Here is a 22,696-nt window from a genome sequence, read left to right as displayed (position 1 = left end):
TGTGCCATGAAGACATAGAAAATAGGAGCAGGAGGAGGTGATTAGGCTCTTCGAGCCTTCTCCACCATACATTAGGATCATAGCTGATCATCCAATTCAATAGCCTGATCCCGCCTTCTCCTCATATATCCTTTGATCCCTTTCGCCTCAATTGCTATATCTCACGGCTTCTTGAAAACATACAATGTTTGGCCTCAACTCCCTATGGTAGCAAATTCTTTCGGCTGACCACTCTTTGGGGTGCAGAAATTTCTCCTACTCTCTGTCCTAAACGGTATACCCTCAGACTGTGACCCCCTCCCCCCGGGAACATCCTTCTTGTATCTACCCTGTTTAGTCCTGTTAGAATTTTATAGGTTTCAATGAGATCCCCCCTCATTCTTTGGAACTCCAGCGAATATAGTCCAGGCCAATTCAGTCTCTCCTCGTATGTCAGTCCTGATATCCCAGAAATCATTCAGACTCTGCACTCCCTCTAGAGCAAGAACATCGTTCCTCAGATAAGGAGAAAAAAACTGCACACAGTATTCCAGGTGTGGCCTTACCAAGGCCGTGTATAATTGCTGCAGCAAGATGTCTCTGCTCCCGCATTCAAATTCTCTCGCTATGAAGGTCTATGTACCATTTGCCTTTACTGTCTGCTGCACCTGCATGCTTACTTTCAGTGATTGTGACTGGTGTACAAGGACACCCAGGTCTCGTTGCACGTTCCCCTCTTTCCCGTTTTTGCCACCGAAGTGGATAACCTCACATTTATCCAAATTATACTGCATCTGCCAATCATTTGAACATTCACTCAACTTGTCCAAGCCACACTAAATGATCTCTGCATCGTCCTCAGAGCTCACCCTCCCACTCAGCTCATCTGCAAATTTGGAGATATAACATTTAGTTCCCTAAATCATTAATATATATCGTGAATAGCTGGGGTCCCAGCACTGATCCTTGCGGCACCCCACTAGTCACTGCCATTTGGAAAAAGACCCTTTTATTCCTACTCTTTGTTTTTTTTGTCTGCCAACCAGTTTTCTATCCATCTCAGTACACTACCCCCAGTCCCATGTGCTTTAATTTTACACACTCATCTCTTATGTGGGACTTTGTCAAAAGCCTTCTGAAAGTGCGAATAAACTACATCCACTGGCTCCCCCTCATTCATTCTGCTAGTTATATCATCGTAGAATGCCAGTAAATTTGTCAAGCATGATTACCCTTCCATAAATCCATGCTGACTCTGTCTGATCCTGCCACTGTTTTCCAAGTGTTTTGCTATCAAACCTTTAGTAATGGATTCTAGAATTTTCCCCACTACCAACATCAGGCTTACTGGTCTATAATTCTCCGCTTTCTCTCTTATCTCCCTTTTTAAATAGTGGGGTTACATTAAATACCCCTCCAATCTGTAGGAACTGTTCCAGAGTCCATAGAATCTTAGAAATTGACCAGAATGCATCCACTATTTCTCAGCCCACTTCCTTAAGTACTCTGGGATATAGATTTTCAGGCACTGGGGATTTATCAGCCTTCAATCCCATCAGTTTCCCCAACACCATTTCTCTATTAATATTGATCTCCTGCAATATATTCTCTACATTTCTGGTATCTTATTTGTGTCCTCATTTGTGAAGGCAGAACCAAAGAATGAAATCAGTTGGTCAGCCATTTCTTTGTTCCCCATTATAAATTCACTATTTCTGATTTTAAGGGATGTACATTTGTCTTCACCAGTCTTTTTCTGCTCACAAACCGTAGAAACTTTTGCCATTGGTCTTTATGTTCACCCGAAGTTTCCCCATAATCAGTCCCTTGGCCCTCCTTGCTGAATTCTAAACTGCTCCCAATCCTCAGATCTGTTGCTTTTCTTGGGCATTTGTATGCCTCTCCCTTGGATCTAATACTACCTCTAATTTCCCTTGTAGGCCATTGTTTTGCCATCTTTCCAGTTTTACTTTTGCGGCAGACACCCCCCCCCCCCCCCCCCCCCCAAAGTGTGCCGCGAAAAGAAATTCAAAATGACATAAAATTTATGTAATTATGATAAAGCTAACCTTCCTCTTCAGTTATGTGGTTGCCATCTCCAAGACCTGATGAACCTTGGGCCTCCCACACATGCACCAGTTGGGAAAGAGTCGCACGTGCGTGGTTTAGATTTTTTATGTTGGTCGGGCCCATGCACATGTCCAACGGGACTTGGAGCTGAAGACAAAGGTCCCATGCACCTGAACAAAAAGCAAAAACTCAGAAAGGGTGCAAAAACCCTGGGAGAAGTGAGAGAAACAGTGGAATATTAAAAGTAGCTGAGAGGACAGGGAGAAGTTAAAAACAAAGTTCCTAATAAGGGAAGAAAATAGAAAATGGGAGGTCTGCCTCAAATTATTTTTAATCTGTCATCAAGGACGAAATAGTGAGACACCTGGATATAAATTGTCCCATTGGGAAGATGCAGCATGGGTTCATGAAGGGCAGGTCATATTTGACTAATTTGGTGGAATTCTTTGAGAACATTACGTGCGCAGTGGACAATGGGGAATCTGTGGATGTGGTATATCTGGATTTCCAGAAGGCATTTGACAAGGTGCCATACCAAAGGCTGCTGCATAAGATAAAGGTGCATGGTGTTACAGGTAATGTATTAGCATGGATAGAGGATTGGTTATTTAACAGAAAGCATAGAGTGGGGGTAAATGGGTGTTTTTCTGGTTGGCGATCAGTGACTAGTAATGTGCCTCAGGGATCAGTGTTGGGACTGCAATTGTTTACGATTTACATAGATGCTTTGGAGTTGGGGACCAAGTGTAGTGTGTCAAAATTAGTAAGATGAATGGCAGAGCAAAATGTGCAGAGGACGCTGAAAGTCTGTAAAGGGATTATAGATAGTCTGTGAGTGGGCAAGGGTCTAGCAGATGGAGCACAATGTTGGTAAATGTGAGGTCATCCATTTTGGTAGGAATAAAAGCAAAATGGACTATTATTTAAATGGTAAAAAAATTGCAGCATGCTGCTGTGCAGAGGGACCTGGGTGTCCTTGTGCATGAATCACAAAAAGTTGGTTTGCAGGTGCAGCAGGTAATTAAGAAGGCAAATGGAATTTTGTCCTTCATTGCGAGAGGGATGGAATTTAAAAACAGCGAGGTTATGTTGCAACTGTATAAGGTGCTGGTGAGGCCACACCTAGAGTACTGTGTACAGTTTTGGTCTCCTTATTTGAGAAAGGATATACTGGCACTGGAGTGGGTGCAGAGGAGATTCACTAGGTTGATTCTGGAGTTGAGACGTTTGGCCTATGAGGAGAGACTGAGTAGACTGGGGCTATACTCATTGGAATTCAGAAGAATGAGGGGAGATCTTATAGAAAGATATAAGATTATGAAGGGAATAGATAAGGTAGAAGCAGGGAAGTTGTTTCCACTGGCAGGTAAAACTAGAACTAGGGGGCATGGCCTCAAAATAAAGGGGAGCAGATTTAGGACTGAGTTGAGGAGGAACTTCTTCACATAAAGGGTTGTGAATCTGTAGAATTCCCTGCCCAGTGAAGCAATTGAGGCTACCTCATTGAATGTTTTTAAGGCAAGGATAGATAAAATTTTTGAACAGTAAAGGAATTAAGGGCTATGATGGGCAGGTAAGTGGAGCTGAGTCCACGAAAAGATCAACCATGATCTTATTGAGTGGCGGAGCAGGCTTGAGGGACCAGATGGCCTACTCCTGCTCCTAGCTCTTATGTTCTTCGTACAGAGGTGTACAATGGCATATGAAAGGTCTAGAGGCTTGTGAAAACTGAGGGAGTTTCTGGATTTTTTATGATGGGAAATGTAGCAATTTAGGAGGATGGGTGGAGTTTTGGAGGATTAAGTGGAGTTGTACACTTCCTGCACCTTCCCCCATCACAATTCTGCTCGTCTCTTTTCTGTTCCTTTTTATACCTGGGGACATAGGAGTTAAGCCTTTTAACCCTTGAATCTGCCCTGTTGGATGAATAATGACTGTTCAGTATCTGACCTTCATCTACATTGGCTGCGCATTCCTTTATACCATTTACAATGTATAATGCCAGCCATGGCTCAGTCGGTGACGCTCTTTCCTTTAAATCAGAAGGTTGTGGGTTCAAATCCCACTCCAGGCTTCACGTAAACAAATCCAGATTGGCACTCCAATGTTGCACTCTTGGAGGTAAGACATTAAACCAAGGCATTGTTCTCTCAGGTGGATGTATAAGATCTCAAGGCACTATTTCGAAGAAGAGCAACTTAGTTATTCCTGATGTCCCAATATTTATCTCTCGACCAATATCAGTAAAAGAAAAACAGATCATCTGATCGTTAATACATTGCTGAGTTCAAATTGGTTACTGTGTATCCTTCATTCCTACAACGGCTACACTTCAAAGAGAAGTATATACTTGACTCTAAAGTACTTTTCAATAGCCTGAGTTTGTAAAATGGGTCTTGTGTAATTTTTTGGCTCACAAGAAATCTACTGATTACAAATTTAAAATTATTAATTGAGCGAACATTTTTTTTTCTGGGAGAATATTCTGCATTCTGACAACTGTTGCTTGAGGTTTTTCCTAACTTCCCTCATTAATTTGGCTCTGGTTTTAAAATTGTCCCTCTTTCCTAGACTTCTCCAACAATAGAAAAGATTTTTCTGTACTTAACCTCATTTTATTTCAAAATCCTAAAACCTCCTCTTTATTCCAGATAATACGAGCCTGCTGTATGTAATCTCCTCCTCATCTAACTATTGGGAGTCCTTGTTAATATTATGATGACTCTGTGCTTCACAATTTACAAGGTCATACAGTATATCATCTCCAAGGTGTGTGCGGAACTGCATGCAGATGCATCTGTCCATGACAGTATCGGTAAGAGTGACCACTGCACAGTTCTTGTGGAGATGAATTGAAAATAACCTCCATCGTGTTGTGTGGCACTATCACCATGCTAAATGGGACAGACTTTGAACCGATCTAGCAACTCAAGACTGGGCATCCATAAGGCGCTGCGGGCCATCAACAGCAGTGGAATTGTACTCCAGCACAATCTGCAACCTCATGGCCTGACATATCCCCCACTCAACCATTGCCATCAGACTGGGGATTAACCCTGGTTGAATGGAGAGTGCAGGAGGGCATGCCAGGAGCAGCACCGGGCATACCTAAAAATGAGGTGTCAACCTGGTGAAGCTACCAAACAGGACTATTATGCCAAACAGCATAAACAGCAACATCATTTAGACAGAGCTAAGTAATCCCACAACCAACAGATCAGATCTAAGCTCTGCAGTCCTGCCACACCCAGTCGTTAATGGTGGTGGACAATTGAACAACTCACTGGAGGAGGCTCCACAAATATGGATGCTGCAAAGGCAATGGGTCCTGATAACATTCCAGCAATAGCACTGAAGAGTTGTGCTCCAGAACTTGCCGCTCCCCTGGTCAAGCTCTTCTAGTACAGTTACAACACTAGCATCTACCCGACAATGTGGAAAATTGCCCAGGTATATCCTGTACACAAAAAGCAGGACAAATCCAACCCGGTCAATTACCGTCCAATCGGTCTACTCTTGATTATCAGTAAAGTGATGGAAGGGGTTATCAACAGTGTCATCAAGCAGCACCTGCTCAGCAATAACCTGCTCAGTGACGCCCAGTTTGAGTTTCGCTAGGGTCACTCAGCTCCTGACCTCATTACTGCCTTGGTTCAAACATGGACAAAAGAGCTGAATCCCAGAGGTTGAGGTGAGAGTGACAGCCCTTGACATCAATGCCGCATTCGACTGAGTGTGGCATCAAAGAGCCCTAGCAAAAGTGGAATCAAGGGTAATGGAGGGCAAACTCTCCGCTGGTTGGACTCGCACCTGGTACGTAGGAAGGTGGTTGTGAAGGGGTCAGTCTCAGCTCCAGGATATCTCTGCAGGAGTCCCTCGGTAGTGTCCTAGGCCCAACCATCTTGAGCTGCCTCATCAATGACCTTCCCTCCGTCATAAGGTCAGAAATGGGGATGTTCGCTGATGATTGCACAATGTTCAGCACCATTCGCGATGACTCAGATATTGAAGCAGTCCACGTTCAAATGCAACAAGATCTGGACAATATCCAGGCTTGGGCTAAGTGGCAAGTAACATTTGCGCCACACAAATGCCAGGCAAGACCATCACCAGTAAGAGACACTCTAACCACCACCCCTTGACATTCAATGGTGTTACTATCAATAAATTCCCCCAGTGTCAACATCCCTGGGGTTACCATTGACCAGCAACTCAGCTGGACTCACCACATAAGCACAGTGGCTACAAGAGCAGGTCAGAGACCAGGAATACTGTGGCAAGTAACTCACCTCCTGACTCCCCAATGCCTATCCACCATCTAAAGATACAAGTCAGGAGTGTGATGGAATATTTCCCACTTGCCTGGATGGGTGTAGCTTCAACAACACTCGAAGCTTGACACCATCCAAGACAAAGTAGCCCGCTTGATTGGCACCACATCTACAAACATCCACTCCCTCCAACACCACCGCTCAGTAGCAGCAGTGTGCACTATCTTCAAGATGCATTGCAGCAATTCACCAAAGATCCTTAGGCAGCACCTTCCAAACCCATGACCACTTCTATCTAGAAGGACAATGGCAGAAGATACATGGGAACACTGCCTCCTGCAAGTTCCCATCCAAGCCATTCACTGTCCTGATTTGGAAATATATTATCGTTCCTTTGCAGTCGCTGGGTCAAAATCCTGGCATTCCCTCCCTAATGGCATTGTGGGTCAACCCACAGCTCATGGACTGCAACAATTCAAGAAAGCGGCTCACCACACCTTCTCAAGGGCAACAAGGGATGGGCAATAAATGCTGGCCAGCCAGCGATGCCCATGTCCCATGAATGAATAAAAAGTACAGTACTCCAGATGTGTTATAACCAGGGCTTTGTATAGCTGTCGCAAATCTTTCTCCCCATGTTCTAGCTCTTTAACATTACATTTTTAAAATATGACTAAATGTGCCTGACCACTACTTTTTAGTCATGGACCCTGAGTCTCTTTGGTCCTCCACTGTTCCTTGCTCATCACCATTTAAATAATACTTAGAGTAATCCTTTATTCGTCCAAAAATGAATAAGCTCATATTTTGCTAACTTGAAATCGATCTGTCACAGTTTTGCCTACTTGATCTATTAATGTGTCTGTAATTTTATACTCCCATTTACACTAATTGCTATACCCCAAGATGCAAGGATTATGGGACACAGAATCACGGTCTTGGGCAAGAGATGCGGGAGGATGTGGGAGAACCTTTTTTTATGCAGCAAGTGGTAATGATCTGGAATGCGCTGCTTATGACAAAGGTGGAATCAGATGCAATGAATTATTTTAAAAACAAATTGGATGGTCACTTGAGGGAAATAAACTTACAAGGTTATGGAGATAGAACAGGGGAATGGAAGTGACTGGATTGTTGTAAGGCATGGATTTGATTTGCCAAATCGATTTCTGTGCTGTAATGACTGACTGTGGCCACCATTTTTTGTGTCATCAAACTTGGGATGGGTCTTTTGTGTGATCTAATTCATTAATAAACATAGTTGAGACCCCAACCTTCCAATTCAGGTATATATCAGCATTACTTCGTCATTTGCCACCTAACAAGTTTCTTAACTAGGTCTTTAATTCTGCAAACTTTAATTTAGCCTAATGGAGGAACCTTTATTGAATGCCTTCTTATAGTCCATATAGGTTACATCCACAGACATTCCCCATGTCTATTAATTCAATTACTTGCTCAAAAAAATCAGTTAGCTACCTTTTGAGTGTTAACTCCCATTTACAAACCCATATTGGCACTTTCTAATCAGTTCAGATTTCTCCACATGCTCAACCACTCTGCCCTTTAATTATAGATTGCAATAACTTCCTCACAACAAATTTGTGGTTTCTCTCACTCACCTTTCTTAAACAATGGAGTTACATTTGAAACTTTGCAATCCATAGGAACAATTCCAGAATTTGGGAGGTTTAGAAGAATATGGCTAAAGCATCTGCAATTTTCTCATCTACTTCCTTTAATACCCTGTGGTGGAAACCTTCAGGCCATGGGAATTTGCCAGTCTTGTATGCCATTTCTTTCTAATAATGTTTCCTCTGTTTACTTTAGTGAGCTCTAGTTTTTACTTCTTTATTAATTTCTCCGAAATGGTAAGTATAATTTTCTCTTCCTTTATTATGAATAATTATTCAACACAGAATCCTGCAGTGTAGAAGGAGCCTATTCGAGTCTGCACCTACAACAATCCCACCTAGGCTCTATCTCCGTAGCCCCACAAATTTACCCCACTAATCCCTCTAACCTACGCATCCCGGGACACTAAGGGGCAATTTCGGATGGCCAATGCACCTAACCTGCACGCACATCTTTGAACATGTCTGCCATTTCCCTATTTTCATTTGTAATATTACTGCATCTATTTTTAAAGGGCTCACATCACCCATTTTCTCACTACCAAAACCGTTAGATAGTTACATGGGTAAGATGGGTATAGAGGGATATGGGCCAAATGCGGACAATTGGGACTAGCTTCGGAGTTTAAAGAAAAAGGGCGGCATGGACAAGTTGGGCTGAAGGGCCTGTTTCCATGCTATAAACCTCTATGACTCTATCTTTATCACTTGCAAGTTTAAAAAAAAAATCTCTCCCAGTCCCTTGGAGATCTCTCTTCAGGTAGTGTGCCCTAAGAGGGCCTAGCCGACCATGGGCTTCCATGTGTTATCTTCAAGCTCTGTCTGACCAGGAGACTCTTCCACTCTTCTTACTGTCCATTGGTGTATTGGAAAGATTCACAGGTTGACAATCAACCTGCTTGGCCATGTCATGAACATACTTTCCATGTCCATCAAGTCCTGGGGACTTGAACCTGGAGCTTCTGGTTCAGAGGGAGGGACGCTACCCACTACGCCACAAGACCTCCCTCCCTTTGAATTTGCACAATATTATTTCTGGCTTTATATGCACTTTTGTTTTATGTACCCTCAACTCTTCTGCTAACGATGGCAGTTTTATTTGATAATTAGAGCTCTTTTCCTTTAGGGTTCTGTACTAAATGAGAAAAATATTTGATCACCTCCCACTATATTTTTACCTGAGTTTTGACCAGTTTGCTGTTGCCAATCTCTATCGTACCATTAATTATAGTACATTTACTAAGATTCCAGATTTCAGTAAGGCTAAGGTTATGATCATTGGTTAAATGTTCCATTTCAGATTATTACTAAATCTTATTACAGTACCTTCTGAATAATAAGCATAGTTGTTACATGACTGACCTTTTAATCCAGAAGCCTGGACAGTTGATCCATAGATATAGTTCAAATCCCACTATGGCACTTAGAAAATCTGAATTCAGTTAACTAACTAAATATGGAATAATAAAAAAAACCAATAATATTGACCATGATTGTCGTTAAAACCATCTGAAGACCTAAGAAACTTGTTGGCCTTACCTGGTCTGACTTGTATGTGACTCTAGACCCGCAGCAAACTCCCTAAGAACACTGTGAGATCTCCTTCATCATGTGGACCACGTGACATCTCTCCATCGTAAGAATTATTACTCAGGTCATGTGCTATTTGACATAGAGATTAACAGATCAGGAAGATGCACAGGTAGTGGGAGAAGGTGGGACTCCATTTCGTGGGGCACTAGTCTAGTCCAGAAGGCCAGTTAAGAATAGTCTTGTCAGTAATGTTCACAACCCATGAAAGAATAAAACAAAATGGCTTGTCCTCTTAACTCTAAAACATATCGTTCCAAAAAACTGCGTACAATCGACTCAAATTCACAGCGTTTCATCTCTTCCCAATGGTTAGATCAGTAGTTCCCAACCAAAGTGCTCTCAAAGACTGCCTTCAGTCTTTCTTCTTATCCCCATTGGTCAAAACTATGTTATACCTATTGCATAGGGACAGGCAGTCAACAGGGATTTTGACCCAACAACCTTGAAGGAACAGTGATATATTTCCAGGTCAAGATGGTGAGTGACTTGGAGGGGAACCTCCAGTTGGTGGTATTCTCAGGTATCTGCTGCTCTTGTTCTTCTAGATGGTCCTCTCCCATCTCAACCTCTTCACCAGATTGAGTGTCATCATTGTCCGCTTGTAAAGCAATGACATTTTTTGAAAGGAGGTTTGCAATAACAGCCTAGCCTCTAGAATGGTGATAACTTGAAGTAGCATTGTTTTGCTTGTTTCTGTCTCCCACAAGCCAACAGACCCCCAACACCCTCTGGGTGAAAAGATTACTCCTCTCACCATTCCAGCAATTTATTTAAATCTATGACCCTTGTTATTGACCTCTCTGCTAAAGAAAATAGGTCCTCCTAAACACGTTTATCTAAGCTGCTAATTATTTTACGTGCCTCACTTAAATTTGCCCCCGATCTAAATAGCTCCAGCCTATCCAACCTTTCCAGTACTGAAAAAATTCTTGTACATAATGTGGTGACCAGAAGTGTACCCAGTACTCTAGCTCTGTCTTAACTAGTATGGAGGATAGTCTTAGATTACAGGAGTATATAAACAGGCTGGCCAGATGGCTGATCAGTGGCAAATGGAATTCAATCCGGATAAGTGTGAACTGATGCACTTAGGCAGGACAAACCAGACAAGGAATACATGATGAATGACAGGACCCTGGGAAGCACTGAGAATCAGAGGTACCTTGATGTGCATGTACACTGGTCTGTTAAGGTAGGAGGATAGGTGGATAAAGTGGTTAAGAAGGCATATGGTATACTTGCCTTTATTAGCTGAGGCATAAAATTTTAGAGCAGGGAGGTTATGCTGGTGCTATATAAAACATTGGTTAGGCCACAGCTAGAGTTTGTGTGCAGTTCTGGAATCCACATTAGAGGAGGGATGTGATAGCACTGGAAAGTGAGCAGAGATTTACCAGTCTGGAGTGGAGAGTTTTAGTTATGAAGAGTGATTGGGTAGACGGGTTGTTTTCGTTGGAACAGAGGAGACTGAGGGGGTGAGGTTTTCAACTTAAGTGTTCAATGCAAGTAACACTTGGTAGAGTTTCCTAGTATGTGATACAGTCATCAGTACAAATTGAAAAATAAATGGGCATGTCTTCATTCCTTGAGGATTTGAGCATATCTTGACTTCTTCCAAGACGAATAACAAAACTGGAGATTTAAATTCCAGAATGTTTATTTCAGCCAAGTTTAATATTTATATTTATTCACAAATGCTTTCTCTCAAAGGAGAGGAATAGAGCCAATTAGGGACCAAAAAGATTTGGTAGTTAGATTCTCTTGCTAGAGCTATACACTTGTGTGGCATGTGACTCACCAAGTCTGAATGTTGTACAAGCCTTGATATGTGCAGGCATGGATTGCCTTAGTTTCTAAAGAGTTGTAAATGGTACTGAACCCACAATCATCAGCAAAAATCTCCACTTCTGACCTTACGAAAGAAGAACTATCATTGATGAAACGTCTGAAGATGGTTGGTCTTGAGACATTACCCTGAAGAACTCATTCAGCGATGTCCTGCACTGAGATCATTGGTCTCCAATGACCACAACCATATTCCTTTGTGCTTCCAAGCAGTGACGTTTTCTCTTTGATTCCCATTGCTTACAATTTTGCTAGCTGTTGGGTCCATTCATTGGTTTGAATAGACAAGGGGACAGCACTGATACAAGTTTTAAAATGGTTTTCTTTTATTGAACACAACTTAAAAGGATTAACATGGAAAAAGCAAACTTGGGGGAAAAGCAAATTACTGTGGATGCTGGAATCTGAAAGAGAATACTATGTTTCGAGTTCACATGACCTTTTGTCAAAGCTTTAACAAAAGGTCATCTGGACTTGAAACGTCAGCTCTTTTCTCTCCTTACAGATGCTGCCAGACCTGCTGAGATTTTCCAGCATTTTTTCTCTTTTGGGAAGCAAACTTGGAGACTGGCTTCTACTGCCAGCCCCTGTACTGAACTCGAACACATTGAACTGAACTGGATCTTGAAACAAACTGGACACGCACTAAAATCTAAACTATATTTCAACCATTATCTCGTTATGGGAAATGTTTTTCGCAGTCTGTCTCTGTCTTAGAAAAACAATCCTTGCACTGCTGTTATGAAAAACTTGTTTGCCTACATTGTGTACCCTTCAGGAATGCAGTCAATTTTTAGCTAACCTTTAGACTTCTGATTCTACATGTCGTCAATTTAGCAGTCAATTGATAAGCTTAGCAGAATTAGTTGCATCGGCAGAAATATCTTAAAATGAAGTCTTTGCATAGACTGAAGTAAATAGGGCTAAGCATACATAGAATCTCTCACCAGCACACTTACTCAAATGCTGCCAAGTTATAAATGACATTCTAGGTAATGTGATAAAGGTAAACTCAGCTATCTGTAGCCTTTGGAACGTTTACCACACCACCCCCTCCACAGCAGCAGCCTTGCTGCTGTGCTGGATTTAATTCACCTGGTTCTATTCTTATATATCTAATTGTAGGCAGAGTAGCACCTGCAATGATTTCTCTTCCCATTCCTCACTGTTTGCTCACTCTGGTATGCTCTAAGGATCTATCCTTGGAAATATTTTCCTCAATTGTATTCTGCCACTCAGTAGCATCATCCATAAACATAGTGTTTAGATTTCATGTGTCCACTGAAACACTTAGCTCTACCTCACCCACCTCTTGTGACTCCACCACTTGCTGAATTCTCAGAATTTTTACTGAGATGCGGTACTGGGTGAGCAGAAATTTCCTTCAAGTAAATATTGGAAAAACTAAAGCTATTTATCTAAAGCTAAACTAGAGTCTTTGGTTCCTGGCGCAAACTCCATTCTGCAATTACCAAGTCCATCCCCTTCCCTGATAACTCGAAGGCTGAACCTGGCTATAGTTGATCCCAAGATGATCTTGGACCACATATCTATACCACCACCAGGAATGCCTATTTCTATCTCCATAACATTATTGCCCGATTTCTCCCCACCTCAAGACTATCTGCTGACAAAACCCTCTAGACTGGAATATTCCAATGTGCTCCAGCCAGCCTCCACCTTCTGCAAACTTGAGGTAATGCAAAACTCTACTCCGTGTGTCTGTCCTTTTGTTTTTAAGGCAGAGGCAGATAGATTCATCAGGGGTAGGCAGGAACAGGAAGTTGAGATTAAAATCAACTTAGAAGTATTGTAAACTGTGAAGAGGTCAGCATAGAACTTCAAAAGGGCAGAAACAACTGGGCAGATATGTGGCACATGAAGTTTAAGCAGAAAAATGAGAGGTGATGCATTTTGGTAGGAAGAAGATGGAGAGACAATATAAAATAAGGGATAAAATTGTTGAGCAGAGGGAGCATATGTTTGTAAGCATAGATCAATGAAGATGGAAAGGTAGGTGGATAGAGCAATTATAGCGTATAGTATTCTGGGCTTTAATAATAGGGGCATAGAGTACAAGAACAAGGAGATTATGATGAATTTATACATGACACTAGTTAGACCTCAGATGGACTATTGTGTACAGTTTTGGGCACTGCACTATGGAAAGGATGTGAACACATTGTAGAGAGTACAGAAGAGGTTTACAAGCATGAGAAACTTCTAGTATGATAGATTGGAGATGTTGGGAATATTCTCTTTGTGGAGAAGAAGCCCAAGAGATTTTATAGAGATATTCAAAATCATGGGAGCAGATAGGGAGAAACTGTTCCTGCTGGGAAAAGGATCAAGAACGAGAGGGCACAAATTTAAAGTGATTTGCAAAACAGACTACCCAACCAGCCTGTGTGTGCAAAACTCAAAATACAATGTCCAACATTAGTTGTGATTCCGCAATTGGACAACATTTCTTAAATAATCCACTGTGCAAAAAATTACACTGACAATCAATTTAAGATTGTCAGTTGGGATCACAGTATGGTGCATTTAACATGTACTAACAGTTACACCTATTAATACACAGGGCCCTGTTCTTTGCAAACAGAATATGTACACACATTGCGCCTGTTTCAGTTAAACAAAATAAGTGACAGCCATTCGCTGAATGATTCCTCAGGGCAAAGCCTTGACAAATCAGTTCAAATTTCAAACAATGCTTGGCAGTCAACTGTCAGTCACCTGGTGCATTCTCCATGGCAACACATCTACCAATTAAAGTTTACTTGCCAACTGGTAAGCACTTTTTTCTCATACATTATAAATTGTTGTTTTCCCTTTATATCGGTATTCTTGCAAAGTGTCCTGATGAGTGCAAGACGAAAAGCTTCATGTCTCTTTTTTTCAGCAATACTCAAATTCTCTACTACCAAGTGGCTATTTCTTAGAACTGACCATAAAGATGACTGAGGCAGTTTGTATAACATTGTGGCACTGCGAGATAATGAAGTTGGAGCAAGCTATTTTTAAGTGCATTTTATGCATAAAACCTAATTAACTTGTTGCCATCTTGCAGAAAATGTATTTTCCGTGTGCTTATTTTTTTGTTTTTAATTCCTGTGCTTTTGTTTTTGCATTTTTAGGGTTGGGGAGCTGAATATCATCGACAGGATGTAACAAGTACCCCTTGTTGGATAGAAATCCATCTACATGGTCCTCTGCAATGGCTGGATAAAGTTCTAACCCAGATGGGTTCCCCACATAATCCCATCTCCTCTGTGTCATAACAGTGCTTTAATGCTGCTTCATAGTGCTCATAAATCCTTAAGTGTTGAATTTCTGAAGTTTGTAACACTTGAAGGACAAACAAAATGGATACATTCTGGACTGTCATGGATGGAGAATTGGAAGATACTTGACGTTTTGTGACCAATTGTTGGAGAAAGATGATCAGTCTTTTTAGTATACTGCTGTCATTGTGAAAGTGTTCAGTTTACACTGTAGTATTCAATTTCTACCTAACCCGAAGAACTTGTATACATCATGATTTAGCATATGGAGGTAAAAGATGACCAAGCCTAGATAATTCTTTGAATGTTACTGATAATGTGTGTTTTAAGTACTAGTTTGTGGTCAAAATATAGATATAAAGTCATTTTTCCAAGATAGCACAATTGCTGCAACAGTTGGTATGCTGAAGTTAAAGGTATATTGCACAAATGATGACTTACAAACCCTCTACACATTAGGTCACTTAACATCAGAAGTACAAATGTGGAAGTGGACAAAATGAGCTGTGGGTGCAGCTCTGTCTTAACTTGAGTCCTGATATTTTTTGTAGTCAAACCCAAACAATGTCAAGTTACAGCTCCATTCTCATTGGATTTTTAAGGTGTGTATAGTTTTACGTGTATGTTGAGGTTTAATATAGTTATCTTTGTCCTCATTTTCAATTGGGAAGGGACTTTCAATCTGACATTAGAAGAAAGTAGGTAAGGGGGCAATATGTCCTCTGCTGTACATTTGGTGAATTCCATATTTTTAACTATTGCATTTAATGTATACTTTGTTCAGTCTATGAAGCTATTGTCCTCTCTCTTGTAGCCAAGTATTAGTTCTGAAATACTTTTTGGCAAGCAAATTTTGCAGCAAGCAGATGTTGCATCAGCAGTTCTGGCTCTTTCTTACCTTTGCTATGTGCTAGTTTGTCTCTCTAAAGAGTGGTTTTGAAATCATTTCTATAAATCCTCTGAGTAACTGATTAGTGGCTACCAACAGGTTGGACATTTGTAGAATGATAGAACTAGATTCTTGTGCATTTACTTACAGCTTGATTGGTTCAAGTTGGTTGGATGTTTGCAAATTTTAGCTTCCTGAGTGGTTAAACCAGCTTATTTTATATTTTTATTTGTTTCTAATAGTGCTCATTTCTTTTCTGCTGTTTTTGTATATGCACTTTTACACAAGACTTTGCTGTTGTGTTGTGGAATTTGGAGCAACAATTATTCTGAGGATAGAAAGTCTTCACTCTAACTATAAATCTGTTTTGGCATGGTTTTTAAAATACCTATCGAGAATTGCACCACAGCAAAGTCTGTATGGTAAAATATCCCAAAAATTCTATTTTTGGAGACTTTTTAAAGACACATTTCTGCAACTAATCCATTTGATCTATTTGTTTAAATATTTTATCCATTTGGATCTTGTGTTTTCTATTTACTTTTGACGTGGAGATAAAAACCCTCAGGTTTTCCTAAACAAAATTATAAATCACGACCTTGTTCCCCAGCCTGTTCAGAATACTCTTAACCAGACATAGGAGAAATGAGAGGCCAGAGGGGAGGGAAAGCCAAAAAAAAAATCGGGATGGATTTATATAGAATTTTCACTGGTGCGTGCAAATTTGGTTCATAATAGGAACATTTTAATATGTTGGTGAAATTTCATCATGATAACGTACACAAATCTGCATAAATTGTACCAGTTAAAATTGGTTGATGCCATAATATTGAGTGATTTAGTTCTGATGAAATATAAACATGCTGCAAATGAATGAAAACTTTTTTAAAAAAGTTATATGAAAGCAACTGGAGGATGGAAAAGAGATGATTAGAAGCAAGTCCACAGAACTCGCATGTTTTAAGTTTTTGCATTTTTCTTCTCCAATTTTCAGCTTTTCTGCATCCCATATGGATAGGAGGCAGTCACTTCAGATGAGACAGCTTACAAAAAAATTCCACAAATATCATCAGTGAGAAGATTCCAACATTAGCACTATTGTAGTGTAGTGCAGGACAACTTGAATTGGGTATCTTTCAGCATTCTTGTAGGCATGATATATGATGACCGTTTCACTTATGGTGTTCCTCTTCCTCCGTCCCATAATGGACCAGTCTGTAATTTAACATCGCTAGTAATTTATAGACCTGTGAGGAAGAAAGCAAAACCAATGTTTTACAGAATTGATGTGTACAAAATAAACCTACTTTTTATTCAACAGAAAAATTGGGATATTCTTGAGTATTGTGTAGTGCTGTGATCAAATTGCATGAAATGTTTCAATAAAAAAAATTATAAATTATCCAAGGCCATTTCTTCATGCAACATTTTGGTTCAAGAGGTAACCAATATTACAATGACGTTAGTTGTTCTCCCATGCTGTTGGTTGGCAAAAACAAAAATTAGAAGTTTTTGTCCGGTTTTCTTTTGCCTTCTATATCCTTTGTTCCTCTGTATGATTCTCAGTCACCAAAGATAGGCAACCCTCAAATTTTCCACATCCACACTGGCACAGCTTGCTGAGAGCGAAATTGAACGTAACATGACTGCAGCTTTCCAACTTGTACTAGCAGTAGGCGATTTAACCTCCTAGATATTCTGGGAAGTTCACACTGGCAATATGTTAAATCTTGTCTATGAATCTCTGCTTCCTGTATCACACTTTGAGTCATGCTTTTCATGTCAAAGTTGCATGGAAACTAAAACTTCCTGATTGTATGTCAGCATTTATAATGATGTGGAGATGCCGACGTTGGACTGGCATAAACAAAGTAAGAAGTCTCACAACACCAGGTTAAAGTCCAACAGGTTTATTTGGTAGCAAAAGCCACTAGCTTTCGGAGCGCTCGCTGCTCCTTCGTCAGGTGAATGGGATTTCAGTTCACAAACAGGGCATATAAAGACACAAACCCAATTTACAAAATAATGGTTGGAATGCGAGTCTTTACAGGTAATCAAGTCTTAAAGGTACAGACAATGTGAGTGGAAAGAGGCTTAAGCACAGGTTAAAGAGATGTGTGTTGTCTCCACCCAGGACAGTTAGTGAGATTTTGCAAGCCCAGGCAAGTCGTGGGGGTTACAGATAGTGTGACACGAACCCAAGATCCCGGTTGAGGCTGTCCTCGTGTGCGGAACTTGGCTATCTGTCTCTGCTCAGTGACTCTGTGCTGTTGTGAGACTTCTTACAGCATTTATAACGGCAGAATCTTTACCTAGTCAATACTGAAGGGGTACTATTCTGCCAGATATTGCTTGCTCCAGGCAGGGTGGTGGGGCAAGTGAAGGAATTAACTTTGAGTGGACAATTGATTCAATTTCATAACATACATTTCCTGAGGTTTATTGAAGATATATTTGAATTTGTGTTAACCTTTTAACATAAATTTCACTAAAATTTTAGGGAAAATGCTAATCGGACTTCTCACTTATTCCCCCAACCTTCTAACTCCTGTCTACTTACCCACTCCTGCCGTGCCGCATGTCAGATTTTCACTTCCTCTGGAGGCTTAAGATCAAGCTGATAGTTTTTCTGAACAGATGACACAGTAATGGTATGACACCCTGATCTATAGCATAAAGAATTGTAAAAGCAGACTTCCAAATATTGAGATAGCAACTAGCAAATGGTACAAAACTTGCAAAATCTGCACGCAATAGCCCACACTGCATGGTTTACATTTTGGGGCATGGATTTCGGGCTAAGAATCCAATGCTGACTGGACTGAAGCTGCCTCACAACTCAGTGTGGGGCTTAATTAATTCTGCACGTAAGCTGAATTGCTGTCTTTTTTAAAATAACACATGCCAATGCAAGTAAGGAACTGAAAAGTGGCCTTTGAAAATTCCCTCATCCACAAAGCAGAACATGGGACATACCCAACACAGAAGAAATCCTGATTTCCCCCACCCACTTGGATCCAATAAAATAAGAACATTTGGGGTGGGAACAACGGGCAGAATATTCTGTGCTAGTTATGAGCTTGAATTGTGACCAATTCCAGGTCCAGACACTGCTCTGATGGTCTCCAGGTCCACCCCAACAAGCTTTGGAAGGATGGCTCCTACCACCAGAGGTTGAAGGAGAAAGTGCGAGTGCCTCCACCTTGAGCATTTTCTCTGAAGATGTTAAAATTCAATTAAATAAATAGGATTGCAGCTGCGAGGCCAACCCTGTAGAGCAGCAGCAGTTGTGGCCCAGTGGTAGCCATGGACAGCTTCAGTGGGGAGTTAAAACAGGAGGCCTGGCAGGCAGGGCTCAACACCAGCCACCTCTATTTACCTGTGAGACATCGTCCTCAGTTGAGGGCCCATCCACAGCCAGGAAGATCCCAGATTGTGTAACCATCCCACAAATTGGCATTTAATTATGCAATAAAAACAGTGCTGGAAAAACTCGGCAGATCTGGCAGCGTCTGTAGAAAGAGAAACAGAATTAACATTGAGCTTAATATGATTTCTTGAAAACGGAGTTTTTCTCTCCGCACAGTTGCTGCCAGATCTGTTGAGGTTTTCCCAGCACTTTGTTTTTATTCCAGATTGAGCATTTACAGTATTTTGATTTTATTTAATGATGCAGATTGGCTACCCACTGCTTCCATGTAGGCAAGTAGCCTTTGTGGTACTGACCTGGCTCTGGGAAGATTGTTCAGAGGTAGGAATGCGAGGGTCTTTTAAAAAAAAATTCTGCTGGCCCTGCTTTGAAGCCTGCCCCGTGGGACTGGGAAGATTCAGTCCAGTGTGCTCACCAAGAACTGGAGGTTTTGGTTTCAGACCCCTCCCCCACAACACTGATCAGAAGTTGTCAATCCCTTTCCACCACCATTCCCAAAAGAAAATGGATCCCAACAATTTCCTTCTCATTGTTAAATGTATTAGAGATAGAGAATAAGATGAAAAAGAAAAAGTGTGCGTTTGAATGGATGTCAGGCAAAAGTGTGCGTTTGAATGGATGTCAGGCAAACTGAGTATCGGAGGTCCAGAGGGGAAGTGAAAAAGCAAAGAAAATATGAAAAGAGACTGAAAGCTAACATAAAAAGGAATAGTCAATAGGGTGGTTAAAATATAACAAGGAATAGTGAATAGGGTGGTAAGAGTACGACCAATTAGGTACCAAAAAGGGATTTACGCATGGAAGGAGGGGGAAAGTTGAGGCACTAAATTAATACTTTGCATCTGTCATTACTAAGACAGAAATGCAACCCAAGCCACAATGAAAGTAGTAATTAATGCACTGGAAGGATCTGATGAGGAGGTATTCGATAGGTTGATGATATTTAAAATTTGATAAAGTATCAAGACCGGAAGAGAGACATTCAAGGTTACTGAGAGAAGCAAGTGGAAATTGCAGAAACATTGACTATAATTCTCCAGTCTCCCTTAGACTCAAGGGTGGTACCAGAGGACTTGAAAATCACAAATGTCACACCCTTATTCAGATAAGGGTGTAAAGAAAAGCCCAGCAACTACAGGCTAGTCAGTTTAACTTACGTGGTGGGGAAACTTATAGAAGCAATCTGGGACAAAATTAGTATTCACATGAACAAATGCATGTTATTTAAGAAAAGTCAATGTGGATTTCTTAAATGAAAACAATGTTTAACTAACTTGCTGGAGTTTTTTGAAGATTAACAGAAGTTGAGGGCTATGCTGTAGATGTGGTGTCATGGACTTCCAAAAAACATTTGATGCAATGGCCAGAACTTTCCGGCCGTTCATGCCGGCAGGATGTTCTGGTTCCGTAGAACCATAGAATCCCTACAGCACTGAAAGAGGTCATTAGACCCATTGAGTGCACTGACTCTCCAAAAGAGTATCCCACCCAAACCCTCCCCTCCACCCTATCCCCATAACCCTGCGCATTTATCATGGCCAATCCCCCTGTGGGCAGCATGGTGGCACAGTGGTTAGTTCTGCTGCCTCACAGCACTAGGGACCTAAGTTCGATTCCTGGCTTGGGTCACTGTCTGTGTGGAGTCTGCATGTTCTCCCCATGCCTGCATGGGTTTCCTCCCACAGTCCAAAAGACGTGCTGGTTAGATGCATTGGCTATGCTAAATTCTCCCTCAGGTGTACCTGAACAGATGCTGGAGTGTGGTGACTAGGGGATTTTCACAGTAACTTCATTGCAGTAAGCCTACTAGTGACATTAATAAATAAACTTTAACTTAACCTGCACATCTTTGGACACAGGCAATTTAGCAAAGTCAATCCACCTAACCTGCACATCTTTGAATTGTGGGAGGAAACCGGAGCACCCACAGGAAACCCATGCAGACATGGGAGAATGTGCAAACTCCACACAATCATCGAAAGCTGGAATCGAACCCTGCCCCACCGCGGGTTTCCCAGAAATGAGGGGTGCATTCAACAGGAAACCCTATTAACAGAGGTGGGACCAAAAGATACTGCTGCCAACCAATGATGAGCTACCTTCTCTGCCCAGTGCCAAAATGCTTAATAATTTATATATTAATAGAACTATCAATTTCAAATGGTAAAAACAAACATATATACACTTCAGACACAGAGCACGGCTCTCTCGGTCAATGTTGCATGCAATCAGCATGCATCTCACTTTACATGCCCTTTCTTTCTGTTCATATCCCCTCAGTCATACTAGTAGGAAAAAAACTACACAGACAAAAATCAGCGGAATGTGGCAATCTGTGCATAGGCAACAGTCAAAAAACGTCTTGTGGGCTGCACTCGGAACCCAGACGGGAAGGTTGTCCACCACTGACCTCGACTTTGGTGTAAAGGGCCCATTTTTAAAGTTAACTGATGATATAAAACTTGGAAGCGTTCTGAACCATGAGGAACTTCAAAAAGGATAAAAACAGGTAGGTAGAATAGGCAGACAAGTGGCAGATAAAGTTGAATGTGAAGTGATTCACTTTGGTAGGAAGAACATGGACTGACAAAATATAAAAGGGGTGTAGCAACAGAGGGACCTGGATGTATATATGCAGAAGTATTGAAGGTAGCAGAACAGGTTGAAAGAGCAGTTAATAAATACAGTATCATTAATAGGAGCATCGAGGACAAGTACTAGGAGGTCATGTTAAACTTGTACAAGACGTGAGTTCAGCCTTAGCTGGAGTGTTACATCCAGTTCTGGGCATTGCACCGTGAAGGCAATGAAGAGAGTGCAAAAGAGATTCACAAGAATGTTTCCAGGGATGAGTAATTTCGTTTATGAAGGTAGATTGGAGAAGAGGAGGCAGGTAGAGAGGAGGTTGTTATAGAGGTGTGCAAAATCATGAGTGTTCTGGACAAATAGGGAGAAACTGCTCCCATTCAAACGGATCGAGAATGCAAGGGCATGGATTTAAGCTAATTGGCAAAAGAAGCAAAAGCGATATGCAGAAGGAGGCCATTGGGCCATCGAGTCTACACCGACCACAATCCCACCCAGACCCCATTCCCGTAACCACACATATTTACTCTGCTAATCCCCTGACACTAGGGTCAATTTAGCATAGCCAATCAACCTAACCCACACATCTTTGGACTGTGGAAGGAAACTGGAGCACCTGGAGGAAATCCACGCACACACAGGGAGGATGTGCAATCTCCACACAGACGGAGGGAGGATGTGCAAACTCCACACAGACAGTGACCCAAGGCTGGGATTGAACCCGGGACCCTGGTGCTGTGAGGCAGCAGTGCTAGCCACCGTGCCACCCCAATTGGAGAGCTGGTGCAGACACAATGGACAGAATTGCCTCCTGCGCTCTAACAATTATGTGATTCTTTATAGCATCCCCTCACCCAACAACCAAGCAGAATCTGGCTACAAACAGCAATACTTCACAAGTATCCCATTTAACCCAAGCAAAAATCAGTGCAAATCTCACCCCTAACCCAAACATGTATCAATGTCACCTCCCCACCTCAAAGTGGGGGAAAATCAGGGTGACACTCCATCTCGGGTTGTCAATTTTGGTCGCATACAATATTTCCTCGATTGGGGGGAAATCCACGGTGAAGGAGCATAGTCCTAAAATTCGAGTTCAGTCATTTATGATT

General features: G+C 41.5%; 1 protein-coding gene and 1 long non-coding RNA gene across 4 annotated transcripts in view; one reads left to right on the top strand and one right to left on the bottom strand.

Annotated features, from left to right (window-relative positions):
• The window catches only part of smad1 (SMAD family member 1), a 152,610-nt gene extending 135,649 nt beyond the window's left edge, over positions 1-16,961 (top strand). For 2 of the 3 annotated variants that reach the window (XM_078212243.1, XM_078212253.1), the window contains exon 7: positions 14,533-16,961. In XM_078212243.1, coding sequence (XP_078068369.1) covers positions 14,533-14,676 — 144 coding nt within the window. In that variant the 3' untranslated portion in view covers positions 14,677-16,961. Of the gene's footprint in view, positions 1-4,700; positions 4,865-14,532 lie in introns of all 3 variants that reach the window. The other variant, XR_013497737.1, reaches the window with a different exon arrangement.
• LOC144493428 (uncharacterized) lies at positions 16,682-19,080 on the bottom strand. The gene is made up of 3 exons (XR_013497743.1): positions 18,948-19,080; positions 18,129-18,234; positions 16,682-16,815 (listed from the first exon to the last, which is right to left on the bottom strand). It is a non-coding gene; the product is annotated as an uncharacterized LOC144493428 (long non-coding RNA).
• Between the last annotated feature and the right edge of the window lie 3,616 nt (positions 19,081-22,696).

The sequence above is a fragment of the Mustelus asterias genome, chromosome 1 (genome assembly GCF_964213995.1).
Source record: "Mustelus asterias chromosome 1, sMusAst1.hap1.1, whole genome shotgun sequence".
NCBI classification, from domain to species: Eukaryota; Metazoa; Chordata; class Chondrichthyes; order Carcharhiniformes; family Triakidae; genus Mustelus; species Mustelus asterias.
The sequence above is the reverse complement of the archived record's forward strand: the minus strand, read 5'-3'. Positions and strand labels throughout refer to the sequence as shown.